The sequence below is a fragment of the Aspergillus costaricaensis genome (assembly GCF_003184835.1).
Source record: "Aspergillus costaricaensis CBS 115574 unplaced genomic scaffold BO79scaffold_2, whole genome shotgun sequence".
NCBI classification, from domain to species: domain Eukaryota; kingdom Fungi; phylum Ascomycota; class Eurotiomycetes; order Eurotiales; family Aspergillaceae; genus Aspergillus; species Aspergillus costaricensis.
In genome coordinates this window covers 836,757-852,781 of record NW_020291802.1, presented here as the reverse complement: position 1 = coordinate 852,781, position 16,025 = coordinate 836,757, and the positions used below count along the sequence as shown (strand labels likewise).

Sequence of the window (16,025 nt, the reverse complement as noted above, 5' to 3'; positions counted from 1 at the left end):
CTGACGGAGATGCATCACAGCAAGAGGCCGGCCTCACACCGCCTTTTCGCTTCTGGTACGCGCTCAACTACTACTACTGATAGACGTTGGGGTTTACTTGCACAACAATAATTTATGGGTAAAATAATGAATGCTTGTTCTTTGTTCTGGATACTACTAGACTACTCCTTAAGTAGAATGACCTCTTTGTAGTTGAATGGCCACCTCCGAGAGAATATATCTATGTTCCATTACCTCTTGCTCCCTTTTGGAATTTCTACGACCTTGTCACCGCAGCGCCTGGCTACCTTTAAACAGGCCACTGGTCTTTTCTTATCTTTTCCTTCTTTCTTTCTTTCTCTCTTTTTTTTTTTATTCCGTTGGGTGGAAAGCTTCAAATATGTTGTCACTGCAAATTGATTGTTGAGGGAAGGCACGAAGGAAGGAGCGGACGAATATCGCGCTGCGCTCTGGAAGCACCAAGACTGACTTTACATGAGGACCATATGATGAAAGAAACCCAATACGCACTGATAATTTCTTGTTCGTTAAATGGCAATTAGTTCAAACTTAGAGTCCATAACATGACCAGCCATCAAACCAGTCACTTGCCGATAAAGACCTGGGATCATTGTCATGCGCTGTGTTATCGGCAGTTGATAGCGCAACTTCGGAACGCAGTTCCTTGTCCAGTCATAGCTCATCCTCTTGATCCATTTCGGATGGCTTCAAAAGACCACCTACCCTCATTGCTCGGTCTCGTTCAGCGGCTTTAGCATCCCGCAAGGCTTGCTCCCTTTCTTCCGCATACAAGTCTGCGTTATCACCGGAGAACTCCTTCAGTGATATCAAGAAATCACGCAGGTGCGTCTTGAACTTGTTAAAGTCGTCATTGAATGCAAACAAGCCAACAACAAATTGTTTGATTTGGATTCTGGGAAAATATTAGCCAATCATTCGGTTTCCTTCGGCTCATATGCTCCTCATGATCGGGTAGAACGTACTCCTGGAGATTCTTGAAAGCAGTTTGTAGGAGATTCGCGACATATTCCTGCAAGAAATCCTTGTTGGATGTCCCTAAGGGTGCCTGCTCAGGAGAATAAATCGGGTTTTGCACTTTGCCAGACTCAATGAAGTAGAACATGCGCGACAATAACATGGCCTGTGATTTGAACCCTGTTATAATAGACATTAGCACACTTCTGTCTACAGGAACTAGACTACATACCGGCTTTATGATCACTGTCTGTCAGGACAAAGAATACATCCTGCAAGATAGGAATGTAAAACTGTTGGAAGAAAATATTTGAGGTCTGAGCATCAGTGTCGGCCATGTTGTTCATGAGCTCAAGGCACATTGTGAGACCTGTATTCTCGACTTCACGATTGTCGTGTTTGCTGGCCCACATGCAAGAGTCGATGACAAACTTGAATTGCGTAGCATCGAGCTTGAGCAATGCCGGGAAACAGTACAAGTTGATAGCTTGAATCAACTTGAAGAACTGGACACGGTGCTCTGGATAGTCATGGAAGTCTTTGTTGATCATTCCTAGTGTGCATTCAAAGACGCTCTCCATTATCAAGGGGACTTTGTCTTCCATCAGATTCTGGATATCACATGTCAGCTTCATATCAATCCTGCAAGGCTTCAATCTCATCTAGTGGGGCTGGCGTACGTGTAACTTGTGAATGATCGTCGTCATGACGTTCAAGACCTCCGCCTCGCGCGCGTCAGGGACATTGCGATTGTAGTCGACGAGAACGGCCTCCAGGAGCGGAGGGACCATGTTTGCATTTACCATTTCCAGGTCGTCGGCTTTCTGCACATAGGTGTCGATGAGCTTCAATATTTCCTTCTTGATCGTCCTTAGACCCCGGACTTTCGGGGTCTTCGTTGCAATGTTGCCTATGTAATGGTCAGAAAGCCCTAACAACTGACATGCTCGCTGCATAAGGGGTGAAGTGAAACGGGAATGACGAGAGGTAAGAGTGTGGCGGGGACAGAAGAAGACATCCTTACCATCATGCGCTACAGCGTCACTGATAAGCTGGCTGGAGGCACGGAACATATTGAGCATGTCATGATAAATCCGTCCAAGCTGAGAATAGAAGTAAGTGCCCACAGAGGAACATGCTGCGACATTCGTCTTCATAATATTTCCGATGATTTTTATCGTCTCGCCATCTTGAAGTATAGCGGGGTTCTGGTTTGCCTGCACTATGATGGCATCCCAGGCTGAGTTAGGCAGGGACATCAAATTTTCGATCAGTCGGTCCTGGAGGCCCTTTTGGCCTTGTGCCGAGATCATGTAGCCACAGGCTTCGTAGAAAGTGTGGACCTGCTGAGGAGAAAGATCACAAGTAATTTTCCTCATATTGCGAACGATTTCCTCAATGAATGGCTCGTTCTCCCCCGGTTGAAGCGCAACAAAATGCCGCCTGCATTTATTCGCAATCTTGATGAATGTATCGCAAGCCATGTCCTGAACACCTGGTTTGGGTTAGCTAAATACTTTCCATCTGCAGGGCAGCAACACACCTTCATGAGTCTCATGCATGAACTCGAAAAGCTTGTTCACCACGGTCTTCAAGAATTTCCAGTGCGCTTTTAGGAATCTGGGATACTGTCCGACAATGTACATGATATTACTGGCGACGACGGCTTTGTTGTCCTTTCCACGCTTCATTTCGGTAAGACCAAGGAGATCTTTGATGACGTTGACCAGGAATCGCTTCTCGGTCTCTTCATTCATGGCTCCGGAAATTGAACCAATGGCCCAGCAGAGAGTATTACAATTGGCCCAGGACCATTCGGACCCGTCAACCTGCTTGGCTAACTTTTCAATCATGATATTCTCAGTGTCGACGACATCCAGATGAGTCAGATAGACCAGGCATTCGCGTATCGTCTTGTAAAGTTGAATGGTGTCACTTTCTTTAACGAATTCGCGAACAATTTCGCCTTCGTCGTTTTCAACAATCAAGACTTCCTCAGGACGCACCATCTTCTCAATCATGACTGTGCGAAGGCTTGATAAAACCTCCTCGTACTTGTGTTTCCGGAGAGGATAGTTGGCCAACGTGCTGGGATGCGGTGCACCTCCGTTCGACAGGCCGCTAACACCCATACTGACCAGAGGATTGATATCTGTGATTGGAAGCTGCTGCATCTCTTCGTACAGTTCTTGCACTAGTCTCGTCCAATATTCCAGGCAGATCTTGAAGACTTCCCTGTCGTCGATTTGACTGATACGAATGAGGTAGAAATGGGCGTGGGTGAGGTAGTCACGGTTGGGCAATTTTTCGATCAGCTTGATGAGTTAGCATGAACCTGATTGTTATGCCATGAGAACTCACATTCAGATGAGCGCTAAAAAAGCTAGAAAGAAACAGTGCCAGGTTGAGAACGAACTCTTGGTCCCTCGAGTTGCTCTTAGCATAGGTCTGTTTCAAATCCATGGACAAGGGGATGATTCTTGAAACTGCAGTCAGCGTCTCTGTGAACATATGGACCAGCCTTTCATCGTAATTGTACGGGTTGCCGATTTGTAACCCGCCGATTTCAGTGAGGCACTTGAGTGTGACATTTCTGAACTCAGGAACATCCAGAAACCGCGTCAGCAGGGTGTTTATGATGGGAGTTTCGAAGATATATCCTAAAGGAATCCAGTTCAAGAAACGAAGCAGAGTCTCTAGCGTAGCTTTGACAAGACTTGGCTGGTTCGCCGTGTTCAAGACCTCGGAACATAGCTGGAAAATGGACGAGAACTCCTGCGTCATTGAGGTCTTCAAGTTTCTCGCTTTGACCGAAGTCATTTGATCCTGGGAAAAGTCAAACACTTCTTCGGATAGTAGACGAAGAATCGCCATGTTATTCTCGCAGATGGACAGGCTGGTATGGCATGACGAGATGATTTCGTTGATAAAAGTTGGCCAGTTATGTGGCCACTCTTGTTTCAGGATGGAAACGAGAACCAGGTTGAGCTTATTAAGGAAGGCTCGCTCACTCCTTAGCTTGTCCTCCGATTTCGAGTTTTCGATGATGAAGTTGACAATGAAATTCCGAATACCTGAGGATGTTAGAATAGTTTGACAATCGAGGTTAGCTTAAAGAAATCACCTAGGCATTGCTCCCTGGGTAAGACCTTCCATCGCGTCATAATCACATCGTCAAGGACCTGGAGAGCAAGATCTGATTCTATCAGCGCACGGCCGTCTGCAGTATAGAGTGAGGCTTCGTCTCGCACATTTTGTCTGTGGGTATGTTGATTCTTGGAGAATATTTCCCACAATTAACCAAGCATCCGGATTTTGCTTGAACTGGTCGCCGGAAACAAGTCAGAGCTAGATGAATGATATGTGCTATGCAATTCGGTCACTCACCTCCGTCAGGGTCTGCTGAGCTTGCTTTTGCTGTGAGTCGCATACCAGGTCAGTTCACATCCCAATTATGAGGACACACATTGAAAGTCATAAGCGCCCAGCTCCTTGCGACATACCAGATCTCCCTTGCCCTCATAGAAGGCCCGGACTGTGTTGTCCAACTCTTGTATGGAAACAGACATTCCGCTCCAGAAGTTGACAGTACTGTACGCTGCGCTCCTCGGCCTTCAATAGACGATTCAAACAAGCGAGGTCTAGCTGAAGACTCAGTAGGGTCTAGAGAAGGCCGTAGATACGAGACGGCGTAGCAAGAAAGAATAGGTTGGCAGAATATATGGCGGGGTAAGAGGCTTCCTTGGAGGGGTTCGTCGGAGGTAGGGTGAGCTTGGAGCAAACTCCTGCCTGAAGATGCAGCAGCCTTGGAGAAGCAGCTGGTAAAGTGGGGTACGGTGGCTGTAATTTATGATGAGAGTTCTGGCTTTGGGATATGGATATTTCTGGAAAAAAACAATGCGTACTACGGAGTACTGGCGGTGAGAACAGCGCGTCTCTCGGATTGTTGGCGCTATTCTATCGGGCCGGTGCGATGTATCTCCATTTAGCCTTAGTCATCAATTAGGAGCTCTGACCTATAACTAGCTAGTAGTTAGGAAGTTATAAGTAAACACATTAAGTAGTTAACTACCGGATTTGCAGTACTAGCTATAGAATTAGATACCTAGACTACGGGGTACCTATTCATTTCATTATTAGGTTTACACAATGCAGGATACTTGTGGAGTGGTAATACCGATGTGGAGATTTTTGCATAGTATGTCGATTATGAAAGGTCTTCAGGCCTTGTGCAGAATCGATCCAGGTATTTTGAGCTTGCTTATATTAATTAGATCATTGTTTTCTGAGTTTACGGTTTTGATGAGCCCGAATATGACAACCTTTTGGGGGGGGGGGGGGGGTTAAGGCTGCGTATATCATAGGCGTCCCAAGGATGGGCCTATAATCTATTATATTGCTTCAAAGTCTATTTAAACATAGGGCTATTTGGACTAGAATTAAGGAAAATGGAGATTTTTTCTAGGATATGGCTTTTGTTTCCACATTGAGATATGAGTGGATAAAAAAAGACAGATGGTTTGTGCTAGGATACCAATGGCACCTAATCAACCCTTCAGTCACTTTATAGTAGATTACATAACTTAAATACAGCCAGAAGCTGAGAATATCTGTCCATCAATCATCTGTTACTTTTGGCAAATTTAGAACAGATTAAGTTTTTCGACATTGCTAATAATTGGTACTTGAGGTCATTAGGACACTGGTTTGCAACGACGTACAAAGGATAGCTGGGATACATTTTACTTCAATGTGAATGGAATGATGTGCGTGGCTGATCATGTCACAATATAGGGTACATCACGATTCATAAAAGAGGGGTAATGGGAGCTCCTCCTACTAATACGGAGTATAATTACTTCCCAGCTTTCAAAGAGTACCCATTGTTCACTGGTAAATCAAATTGTGAGTGAGATTTGCCAATTTCAACTTTCCGGGACGATAGCACAGACATTTTGGGGGGAAGGGGGGGAAGAAGGGGGTTCCGCGGTAGGTAAGAGGGAAGAACAGACAGGTGCTGTGCCGTACTAACCGCAACCGCGTCCCTCCTGCGCCAATGGCGAATAATTGGCGGGAAAAGGCAGCGCTGGTAAGCGACCGAGCTATTGTGTAAGCGTGTTCCACACCCACCATTTCAGGCTGTCAACGCGCAGGTCGCTTCGACCCACCAGGAACCTTTTCCGCCGCCGCCGTGCCGCGCTTCCCTCGCGGGTAGAGCAGACGGCAGTGTAAAAGTCACCGAACCAAGGCGAGTCGATTCCCCCCTCCCAAAGGTGGCGTGTCGCCTGAGCGCGCCATCGCTCAAACTCATGCGTCTTTTAACTTCACGTCCAACCAACCAGAAGCTGCTTGCCGGGGTTGTGGTAGCCAACCATTTGCTTCGCGCCGCTCATGGCCGATCGCGCGCCAACTTCAATCCTGTCGAGTGCTCAGCAGCCAGCTGGCAGCCGCATCCTTCTGCCAGGATGTACGACACCCAATGAACGACTCCAACTCTACAGTGCATCCATCCCACTAAGGTACTGCTAGTACTTCGACTCCCCTGGTCGTTTACCTCTTTAACATTACTATTTTTCTTCCCGCCCCCCCTCCTTACGGCTGCTCGTCTTTCCTTTTTCTTTCCTGGGGTTTGCAACTAGGTACTATTGGTTCCTTAGTGAAATGCCTCGTTTCTTGATTCCCACCTGCAGGCGGCAAAAAATTTCGTTCTAGGAGTCCGTTTCGACATACTACTCGCTGACCTATAATTGTTATCGTTTGCCTATCCATCTTCTCTCCACTGCTAGTACGACCACGGCCACTACACTTTCCCCTCCTTCTTTCCTTTGACGCCTTTCCCCTCTTTTCTATTTAGTAACCGCCCTATCTTGGATCCATGCCGGCGAATTGATGTGAGACGGCCAGACATTCCCCCATTTCAATCTACCATCTTAATCTAGCATTTCTACTCGCTTCACGTAACCTTCTGCGCATCATAGTTGCAATTCTTCCCTCTATTCTTATTTTTCTTACTTCCAAAGCGAGGAACGCGCTTTCTATTTTCCTCTCTTCTTCCCACCTTTCTCTTCGCGACCTTCCCTGCAATGTCCAAAACATTTTCGCTCCTACTTCTGCGCTAAACACTTATTTCCTTGCCTCTACTGCCGGGCATTCCCCCAGCCCAACAACAACTCAAGATTGGCCTCTTTAGTGGCACAGTCCTAGGGGTAGTCATACAAGTCACCTAGTTATTTACTAGGAAGGGACCTGATATTCAAATACTACGATAGCCTTCTCTATCTCTCTTTTCAGCATAGTCGACTTGCACGACATATGTTTCCGCTTCAAATCTCCTGCACCGCTTCCTGAGCTTGCATCCCTTTTGGGACTGAATTTGATGTGCTTGTTTGGAGACCACAAATGATTCAATTCAGCGCACATAACTCACAAGATTATATTGGGCAATTTGCAAATACAGACAGGCGCGTCTAGCGATTCCATCGTCCATTAGCCAGTAAGTGGCGGTAATCATCATCGGGTACAAGGAGCGTTGTCCTCAAAGCAAATGTCGGATAGTTCAACTTTCATCCGCGCTGATCTATAACCATCCATACACTGAGCTGTTCATTTACCATGGCAACAGTGGCTTCTACATCGGTAATGAATGATCAAGACACCGAAAAAGCGCCCAGGGCGGACCATAGCCCTTCTCGATTTACTGCAGTGAACGGAAAAGAGCCCTCGGTTACTGCGGGATCTGTGCCCACACCGGCTGTTACCGATTGCGCCGTTGAATCCTCCGATGTCTTCGTACGAAATGGTTTAGATGCGCAATCTCGCCTCGACGAACAAATACAGGGGAACGGGAACGCTGAGAGCGGCAACAGTGCTAATGAACTAGAAGAGCCTCATTCTCAGCGGTCACCTTCCCTGAGTGGCTCGTCGGGCCCCAGCAAAAGCAAACGGAAAAGGTCGGAATCTGGGGAACAAGAAGAAAGCCATGGTATGCTTCGCAGGGCTCCGAAAAGCCCGGTTCTACGTTCGGATGATACGAGCCAACCCCCCACTCAGGCATCTACGTCGAACGACACCGGCATGTCCCATGGTGAAAGCGAAATCAAGCATCCATCCCCTTCTACTCAGCCTCGATTAGAGGAACATGGGGGTGATACTCGGACGCCACCCGCAAATACAACATGGCATGATTATGATTCCCAGCTGGTACATCAAGCCCAGCGTGCACAACAATTTGACGCATCCGACGCTCAATTGGCTGAGGCACTTCAGCGCGAGGCCAATGGCCATGATACGTCTCAAAAGAATTGGGGTACAAGCGGTCGTCCAACGGAAGGGCCAGCACAGAGTGAGCAGCCATCCTCACTATCTGTACTTCCTCAAGAGCGGCCCCAGGCAGCCGTTCAAGTTGCACCCAAGAGAAAACGCGTGTTTAGTAACCGAACCAAAACAGGCTGCATGACTTGTCGGAGGAGGAAAAAGAAGTGCGATGAACAACATCCTGCCTGTAAGTTTGGTGATATGGTTTCCGTAGCTGTGTTGTGGTATGGTTAGGATCTAACTTCATCGGTGTTGTAGGCAACAACTGTATCAGGGGGGGCTTTTTGTGTGAGGGCTATTCATCCCGAAGCACCTGGCAAAAGCCGTCGAATTCGAAAACTCCAGTTCCTCTGCAATCCAAGGAAGGCTATTTGGATGTCAATTCTCAGTATGTCCACGATATAAGTCAGCATGACCGGCAACAAACCTTGCCGGAACAACTTGATCCAGGGAAAATCAGGCCTATTGTTGTAGACGAAAGCGACCGGGCAACTGCCTCGTTCAATACTAGTCCCACAGGAACTAATTCCGGTCGCGGTCCATGGACGAAACGCAGCTGGGGAAGCACAGGCCACACTTCCTATATCTCCGATCATGTGGCAAAGCCTGATTACCGCGAGGTCCCCTCGATCCATGAGTTATCCCGGGAAGGCCATGCTAAGTCTGATTTCCCAATCGTTCCTCCTATCAGAGAGCTTTCTCATGGAGGTCATTCCAAACCCGGGGCAGTCCCGCTCTTCCAAGGAGGGATAGATCAACGATCAGCACATTCAGGGAACGTGGACACTAATAGCCCCCAGGCTCAGGCGCGGATGGCACTAAGCATCGAACATCAGTTATCTACTCGTACACTATCGACCGAGGACACCGAAAAAGATAAGATGATACGTGGTGACCTCTACCGACCTTATGATGTTCACCTCGTGGAAGAAAGGGATCGCTGCAAGGCCGCCTTATGGCGGTTCAATAACGCCTGTAACCCTATTTCGGGGTTAAGCACTAAGGAGCAAAGTCGGTTGCTGAAGGAAGTGCTTGTTCCTCCAGGCTCAGCTATCAACTCACCTCCTGGTCTGACTTCATCTCGTTCGACAGGGTCGTTAGGGCAAGGTGCTATAGTTGAAGCACCTTTCTACTGTCACTATGGGTACAACGTGCATATCGGTGAAGATGTTATGGTCTCAGAAAACTGCTTGTTTGTTGATGACTGTCCTGTAACCATTGGTGCCCATACCTGGATAGGTCCCCGGGTTACCATACTTACATCGATGGCCCATGCTAATATGCAAGAACGCAAAGGCTCACAAAGCCGATATCAGGGGCGCCCTGTTACAATCGAGGAAGATTGCTACGTCGGGGCTGGCTGTACGATCTATCCTGGTGTTCGACTACGACGCGGGGCGTATGTCGCTCCTGGAGAGGTAGTAAAGTCAGACATCGTAGCCTATGGTTTTCAGGGACTAAAGCCAAGCTATATGTGATTTTTGTGCAGATCTGTTGGTACGTACCAGCTGGTTTTTGGCTTTCAGGATACCAACTATTTTATACTTGTCTTTATCATCAACCTTCAGCTTCGCTTGTAATTATATCGATTTATTCTCTGCATCCATTCTGAGAGATCTGGCTGGCTCAGAGCACAAGGTGTGAAGCTTTGACATAACCTTAGGTTTTCCATCGACCCCTATTTGTATTCTTTGATAACATGAGTGGTCCGCAGGCCTAAATTGGCGAAATGATATATAATCTTGTCCTCAAGATCACAGCAGCTAGACACAAACATCTTTACAGAAGCATTGTTTTCGATGACAGACTTCAAGTAGGATTTGTGGGACATAAATCATCAATGGTTCAAAATGTGGCGTATCGGAAATTTATGAAAGGCCAGCAAGAGATGGGGAAATATAATAAGATTAACAGGGACAAGCGGGAAAGGAAAAGAGGCAATGCGTTTTTCCTCCGTTTAGTTTTAGAGGGAAATGAAGCAACAAATTGATGCTTTTCGATCGATCGACAGGCTCAATCAGATAGATAGACTTTGACATGCAAAAGACAAAAACATAAAGGGGGGATAAACAGCAAAGTGGGCATACTCGTTACAGTCATGATTTAGCTCGGTCTTATCACAATAGCTTAAGAAAGCCAATCCAGAAAGTCGGGCACAAAATAGCTCACAATGATACCAGCTCCTGCCCGTAGTATACCCTCTGTGCTCTCGAAAGCCATTGATTTCAGATCGAAAACGCCAGCCTTGGCCCCTGCATGTATCATGGCATACTCTCCGCTAACTTGGTACGCGGCAACTGGCATGTCTTTGGCAAGCTCCTTCGCATCCCGTATGATATCCAGATAGCTACTAGCGGGCTTCACCATTATTATGTCTGCGCCCTCCCCAATATCGCGCTGTATCGCTCGCCGAGCAAGCCCCCGGCCACCTGGAGGCAATTGGTAACACCTGCGGTCTCCGAAGGATGGGCAAGAGCCTGCGGCATCTCGGAAGGGACCATATAGACATCCACTGAATTTTGCACTGTAGGACATTAGGAGGACACGATGAGCGATACCAGCTTCAATAAGCTTGAGCTTTATGGCGCGGACTCTGCCGTCGTTCATATCTGACGGAGCCACGCAGTGAGCACCAGCGGCAGCATAGGCGAGGGCTACATCTGAAATCCGATCAACGGATTGTGCGTTATCGAGCGTCCCATCCTCACGTAGTATCCCGCAATGACCATGTGAGGTGTATTCACAAAGACAGACATCCGTCACGATATAAAGTTGAGGAAAGCGCGAACGAAGAAGGCGGATGGCCTGAACTACCGGACCGGTCGGATCATCCGCAGCGGTTCCCAGCGCATCCTTTGCAGATGGATGCAAAGGGACACCGAACAGAATCACGGAACGCAGTCCTTTCTGTACCAATGGTCTTAAAAAGGGAACTAATCGATTCAACCCTCGGCGATACTGATTTGGAAGGGATGGAATAGGCGTCTCTTCGTCAGGGTTATCAGTAATGAATAGGGGATAGATGAGCATCTCCTGCACACAATCAGACCATGATACTACAGGACTATATCGCAATACGAACCTTGGTCAACTGCTTCTCGGCTTGCCATGATCTACTCAATGGGTGACTATAACCAGAATGAAGCTGGCTAGATATGTCACCAGATATGCTAACGCTGGTCGCAGCCGTGCTGGTATATGATCGTGCGGTAGCTTGCGACCGTGCATGGGATATTTGAGAACTTCGGTCATCCTGAGCGTCTCTGAATGCAAGGTCAGAAACAAGGTTTGAAAACGACATGATGAGATGAGGCTATATTGAGTAGAGTGGTCGAACTCGGTTTCTGCTTTAACGGTTGAGCAAATGTTTGTTGCTTCAATTGATATTAGGCTCTGAAGAACGTTGCCAGCGTATAGGGTTAAAGTGTTGAATATTGACTTTGATCGTTATGGCCATGTACGTGGCAGGAACGCAGTTGAATGTGCAGAACTAATAAAAAGTGGTCCGAACGTTCTTCCGTTGGGAGGCGGCAGCTTACCAGGAGCGTCTGATTACTAAAATAACATGGAACTGTGGCATGTCAGGTGTTGTCTGGATGCACAGTAAGAGACCTCGGTCATCCCGTACCATATCAATTAGAAACACATACTCAACAGCTTAACATATTGAAAATTTTAGATTTAAGGATTTAGAAGAAAATACTATAGGCAATGTCGTAGAAAATAGTATTTAAAAACCGTTATTTACATAGAAATAAAATAAATATATATTGAGTCTAACATGAAGGGCATCTGCTCCTCCCTGAATCTCACTTCAGCATATTTTATGTTGAGGCATTCATGTAGGCTAGTCACGTGCTGCACTCAGACCTCCCATACACAAAGCATCTCTACGCGTTGCTTTATTTTGCTCTTCTAAATAGTATAATATAACTCACTCTTTTGCTCCATTTTCGTTTGTTCATTTCATTACTTTTATTACTGTAAAATATATTTTAAGAGATTATAAGCCTGGTCTTTATATTATAAAATTATTCAGGATTTACTATAGCCAGTTATTTATTACTAAACAAGATATTTTACCGCGGAACGCCTGTCTTAGTAAGTCTAATAAATCTAATAAAATTACTTACTTGTGTTAAGAAAATATATTATATAATTTATTTACTTACTCGTGCTAAATATATTAAATAAATAGAATAATATAAGAAATTAGATATAATATATTATTTAAAAATCTCTCTCTGGAGGGGGAGGTAGTGATAATATTTAAATTATAAATAAATAAATTATTTAAATAAAGATCTAATAGTATTCCAGAATTACTGATCTTATTAAAGAAATATTTAAATTTTTTTAAAATAAGACTTCTAAGTCAAGCAGATGCTTAAGAATATCAGACTATTAGATTTAATTAATAAGAATTTATTTAAATTTAATAATAAATATATAAAATTTAAAATATAATAAATTTACTCAAGGATCACTCAGTCATGATTAATTTAGAATTTATTAAATAAAATATTAGATCTATTTACAGATTCTACTAATATAAAGAAATATATTAATAATATATATTAAATATTTTAGAGAATTATTTTTTAAATACAGTATTATACTGTATTAAAATATTATATATAATTTATTTAATATAAAGCAATCCTTGTATATTATAATAATTAAATTTATTAAAAATTTCTAATCTAACTTTATTTTTAATAAAATCTTATAATATAAAATACCTGTTTTTACAGAAGTACTTGTACTCTTATAAAAGATATAAATAAATATACTTATATAAATTATCTTAATAAAGAGTAGGATACTAAAAAAATTTAAATATAATTTATAATAATAATAAGTTTTATACTATCTGCAGAAACACAAAGAAATAATATAATAAATTTAATAAATTAAAGATAATAATTATTATAAAAAAAACAAGACTTATTTAACAAGCTACTTACTACTAAGAAAAAATAAAAAAATATATATTCAATAGAAAATATTTCTCATGAAGAGCATGCTACTAAAATAAGAAAAATAATTTTTAAATATATTAATAAAATTTATAATTATTATAAATATATTAATTATAATTAAATAAAATATTAATATATTAATACAGCCTTATACTCAAGATAGTAAAAATTATATATTTTAAATATTTAATTCTTTTAGAAAAAAGCATAACCAACACAGAGAAGAAAAATCAGATTTAAATTTAAATATTAATAATTTTAAAAAATAGTAATATTTATAAAATAAATTATAAAAATATCTATTTAATACATTACTCTATATAAGATAAAATCAGATAATAAAAAATTTAAATATTTTAAATTTTTTAGAAATAATAATTAAAAAATAAAATTAATTATTTATTATATTAAATTTATAATATAAACAGCTTTTAATATCTCATGCCTGATTATGCTTTACTAAATTATTACTATAATTTAAATATTTTTAATTTTTATAAATATAATATCTCTGACAGAGAAATCACTATTATTAAATTAATAAATTATTAAATTCTATTTTTATCTATAAATAATAGATATCTTAAAATCTAATTTAAAATATTTTATTAACTAGATCTTACTTATAGTCTTCTTTTTATAAATTTTTTATAAAAGGATTTCAGAATATATATAAATACTAAAAATCTAATTTTATACAGAGAAATAGATGACAAATTAATAGAATATTTATAAATAAATAAAAATATACTTTTTATATATATTTAGAATATAAAATTAATTCTTACTACAGTTAAATTTTTATTATTATATTAATAATATAAGTATACAGGATTTTATAATATTATCTTTATTATAAAGAATTAATAAATTAAATTTAAATACTATGAGAATCTCTACTGTAATATATATTTATTAAAAAAAATAAAATATTTAATATTAAAAGATCTCATTCTAAAGATTTTTAATCTTATATAATTCTAGTATATAAATATATAATAGATAGTTTTAGTTAATTACAGAGAATTTGAATATTTCCTGGTTATAGTAAGTAATATTATCTAATTAATTAGAATAATTATATTAAAATAAAAAGATAATATCTCCACAAAGCTAATTTAGATAAATAATAAATATAAGAATATAATTAATAAATATATTATTATATAATATCTTGATAAAAATTATAAAATTAATAAATTTAAAAAATAAATACACCACAAATATTAAAAAATTTATATTATAATATTAATATTTAGAATACCTGAAGCCAACAGACTTATTAAATATTATAATAATTTATTTAATTAAATAAATAAAATTATAATATTTAATTCAGGATTATCTATAATTCTCTAATTTTTTATTATAAGACTTACTATATAGATTCTTAATTATTTAATATCTACAGGAAGTAAGATTAAAAAAATATTTATTTATTTATATAAATTATTTTATAATTTTTTAAATTTTAATATCTTACTCAAGTTTCTACATATATTTAAATATTACTGTTATTAATATATATTTATAAAAAATTATATTATTTCTAGAAAAATAAGTCTTTATGCTGATACTAGCTACTTTATTAAATTTAATAAAGATTATAGTTATATATATTTTATTTAATATTTTATTTTAAATAAGATCAAAAGATTAAGAAATATAATATTCTATAAAAAATATATATATAAAAATAATCATGAAGATCCTGATAAAGTAATTATATTTACTTCTAAAAAATTTAATTATATTTATGAGAAGCATCTTAATCATATTTAATAAAATAATTTTATAAAATATAAAATATATAATAAATAATATTAAGACTTTTCCTGTACAGGATAATAATGCTAATTCTATATATAAAAAAATAAAGATTATATTTATATTAATTAAATTTATTAAATTTATTTTTTAATACCTACTAAACTGATCCACTTAATTAAAAATTCTAGTAATTATAAAGTATTATCTATTAAATATATAAAATATAATTTTTAATTTACTAAATCTGAATCTTTTACTGCTATAATTATATTATTATAATAATTATAAAGAATAATAGAAGAAAAGAGCCCTTTATAATTAAAAATAAATAAATAAATATATTAAAATAAGAATTTAATTTATTTTTTTATTTATTTTTAAGTAACACGAGGTCAACGTGTTAAATATTTATATAAAAATTATTTTATTTTTATTTATCTTTTATTAAAAGAAAGCTATAGCTATACAAATTAATAAAATTAAATTAATAAGTATTTATAAAATAATTAATTAATTTATTAGTACCCATATAATCCCAGGTAAGTGGGTATTTAATTTAAAAATTAATATAAAAAATATTATTATATAATTTTATACTTACTGGGTGGTTTGTAGTAATTAATAAATATTTAATATTAATTATACTAAATTTTTTATTCTAGTAACAAGTAAGATTATTTTTATAATATTTATAATTAATATAGCACTAAAAAACTTTTATTAAAAATAATATAATATTATCTCTGTCTATCTATATACACAAATAAAAAATAAGTAGATTTATATAAAATAATTAATTAATTTTTATAAAGATTCTTCTAAATATATATATTTATTTAAAATAATATTTTATAAATTATAACAGACAGTATATTTTTAATATTATATTTTTAATAAAAAATTATAAGAAGTTGGTTTTAAACCCCTACCGGAAGATCTATATGTATATAAAAATAATAATATATAATTTATTATTTATATAAA

At 39.1% G+C, this 16,025-nt stretch overlaps 4 protein-coding genes across 4 annotated transcripts; 2 read left to right on the top strand and 2 right to left on the bottom strand.

Moving 5' to 3' along the window:
- Positions 1-388: 388 nt before the first annotated feature.
- Positions 389-4,894, bottom strand: BO79DRAFT_284193 (exportin CRM1). Its single transcript, XM_025688226.1, has 11 exons — positions 4,479-4,894; positions 4,363-4,392; positions 4,227-4,299; positions 4,100-4,171; positions 3,337-4,049; positions 2,519-3,290; positions 2,000-2,470; positions 1,656-1,885; positions 1,208-1,586; positions 984-1,155; positions 389-913 (listed from the first exon to the last, which is right to left on the bottom strand). Exons 1-11 carry the CDS (start codon positions 4,542-4,544, stop codon positions 673-675), a joined length of 3,219 nt encoding a protein of 1,072 aa, XP_025544425.1. The 5' UTR covers positions 4,545-4,894; the 3' UTR covers positions 389-672.
- A 1,137-nt stretch (positions 4,895-6,031) lies between these two features.
- On the top strand, positions 6,032-6,493 carry BO79DRAFT_224057 (uncharacterized protein; the record flags this gene model as incomplete). The annotated part of the gene is made up of 3 exons (XM_025683642.1): positions 6,032-6,084; positions 6,114-6,186; positions 6,224-6,493. The coding sequence occupies 3 exons, from the start codon at positions 6,032-6,034 to the stop codon at positions 6,491-6,493; spliced, it is 396 nt and encodes a 131-aa protein (XP_025544424.1).
- Positions 6,494-7,491: 998 nt separating this feature from the next.
- On the top strand, positions 7,492-9,893 carry BO79DRAFT_25319 (acetyltransferase). The gene is made up of 2 exons (XM_025685975.1): positions 7,492-8,476; positions 8,548-9,893. The coding sequence occupies exons 1-2, from the start codon at positions 7,588-7,590 to the stop codon at positions 9,765-9,767; spliced, it is 2,109 nt and encodes a 702-aa protein (XP_025544423.1). The 5' UTR covers positions 7,492-7,587; the 3' UTR covers positions 9,768-9,893.
- Positions 9,894-10,416: 523 nt separating this feature from the next.
- On the bottom strand, positions 10,417-11,590 carry BO79DRAFT_224054 (porphobilinogen synthase HEM2; the record flags this gene model as incomplete). The annotated part of the gene is made up of 2 exons (XM_025683641.1): positions 10,417-11,322; positions 11,372-11,590. 2 exons carry the CDS (start codon positions 11,588-11,590, stop codon positions 10,417-10,419), a joined length of 1,125 nt encoding a protein of 374 aa, XP_025544422.1.
- Between the last annotated feature and the right edge of the window lie 4,435 nt (positions 11,591-16,025).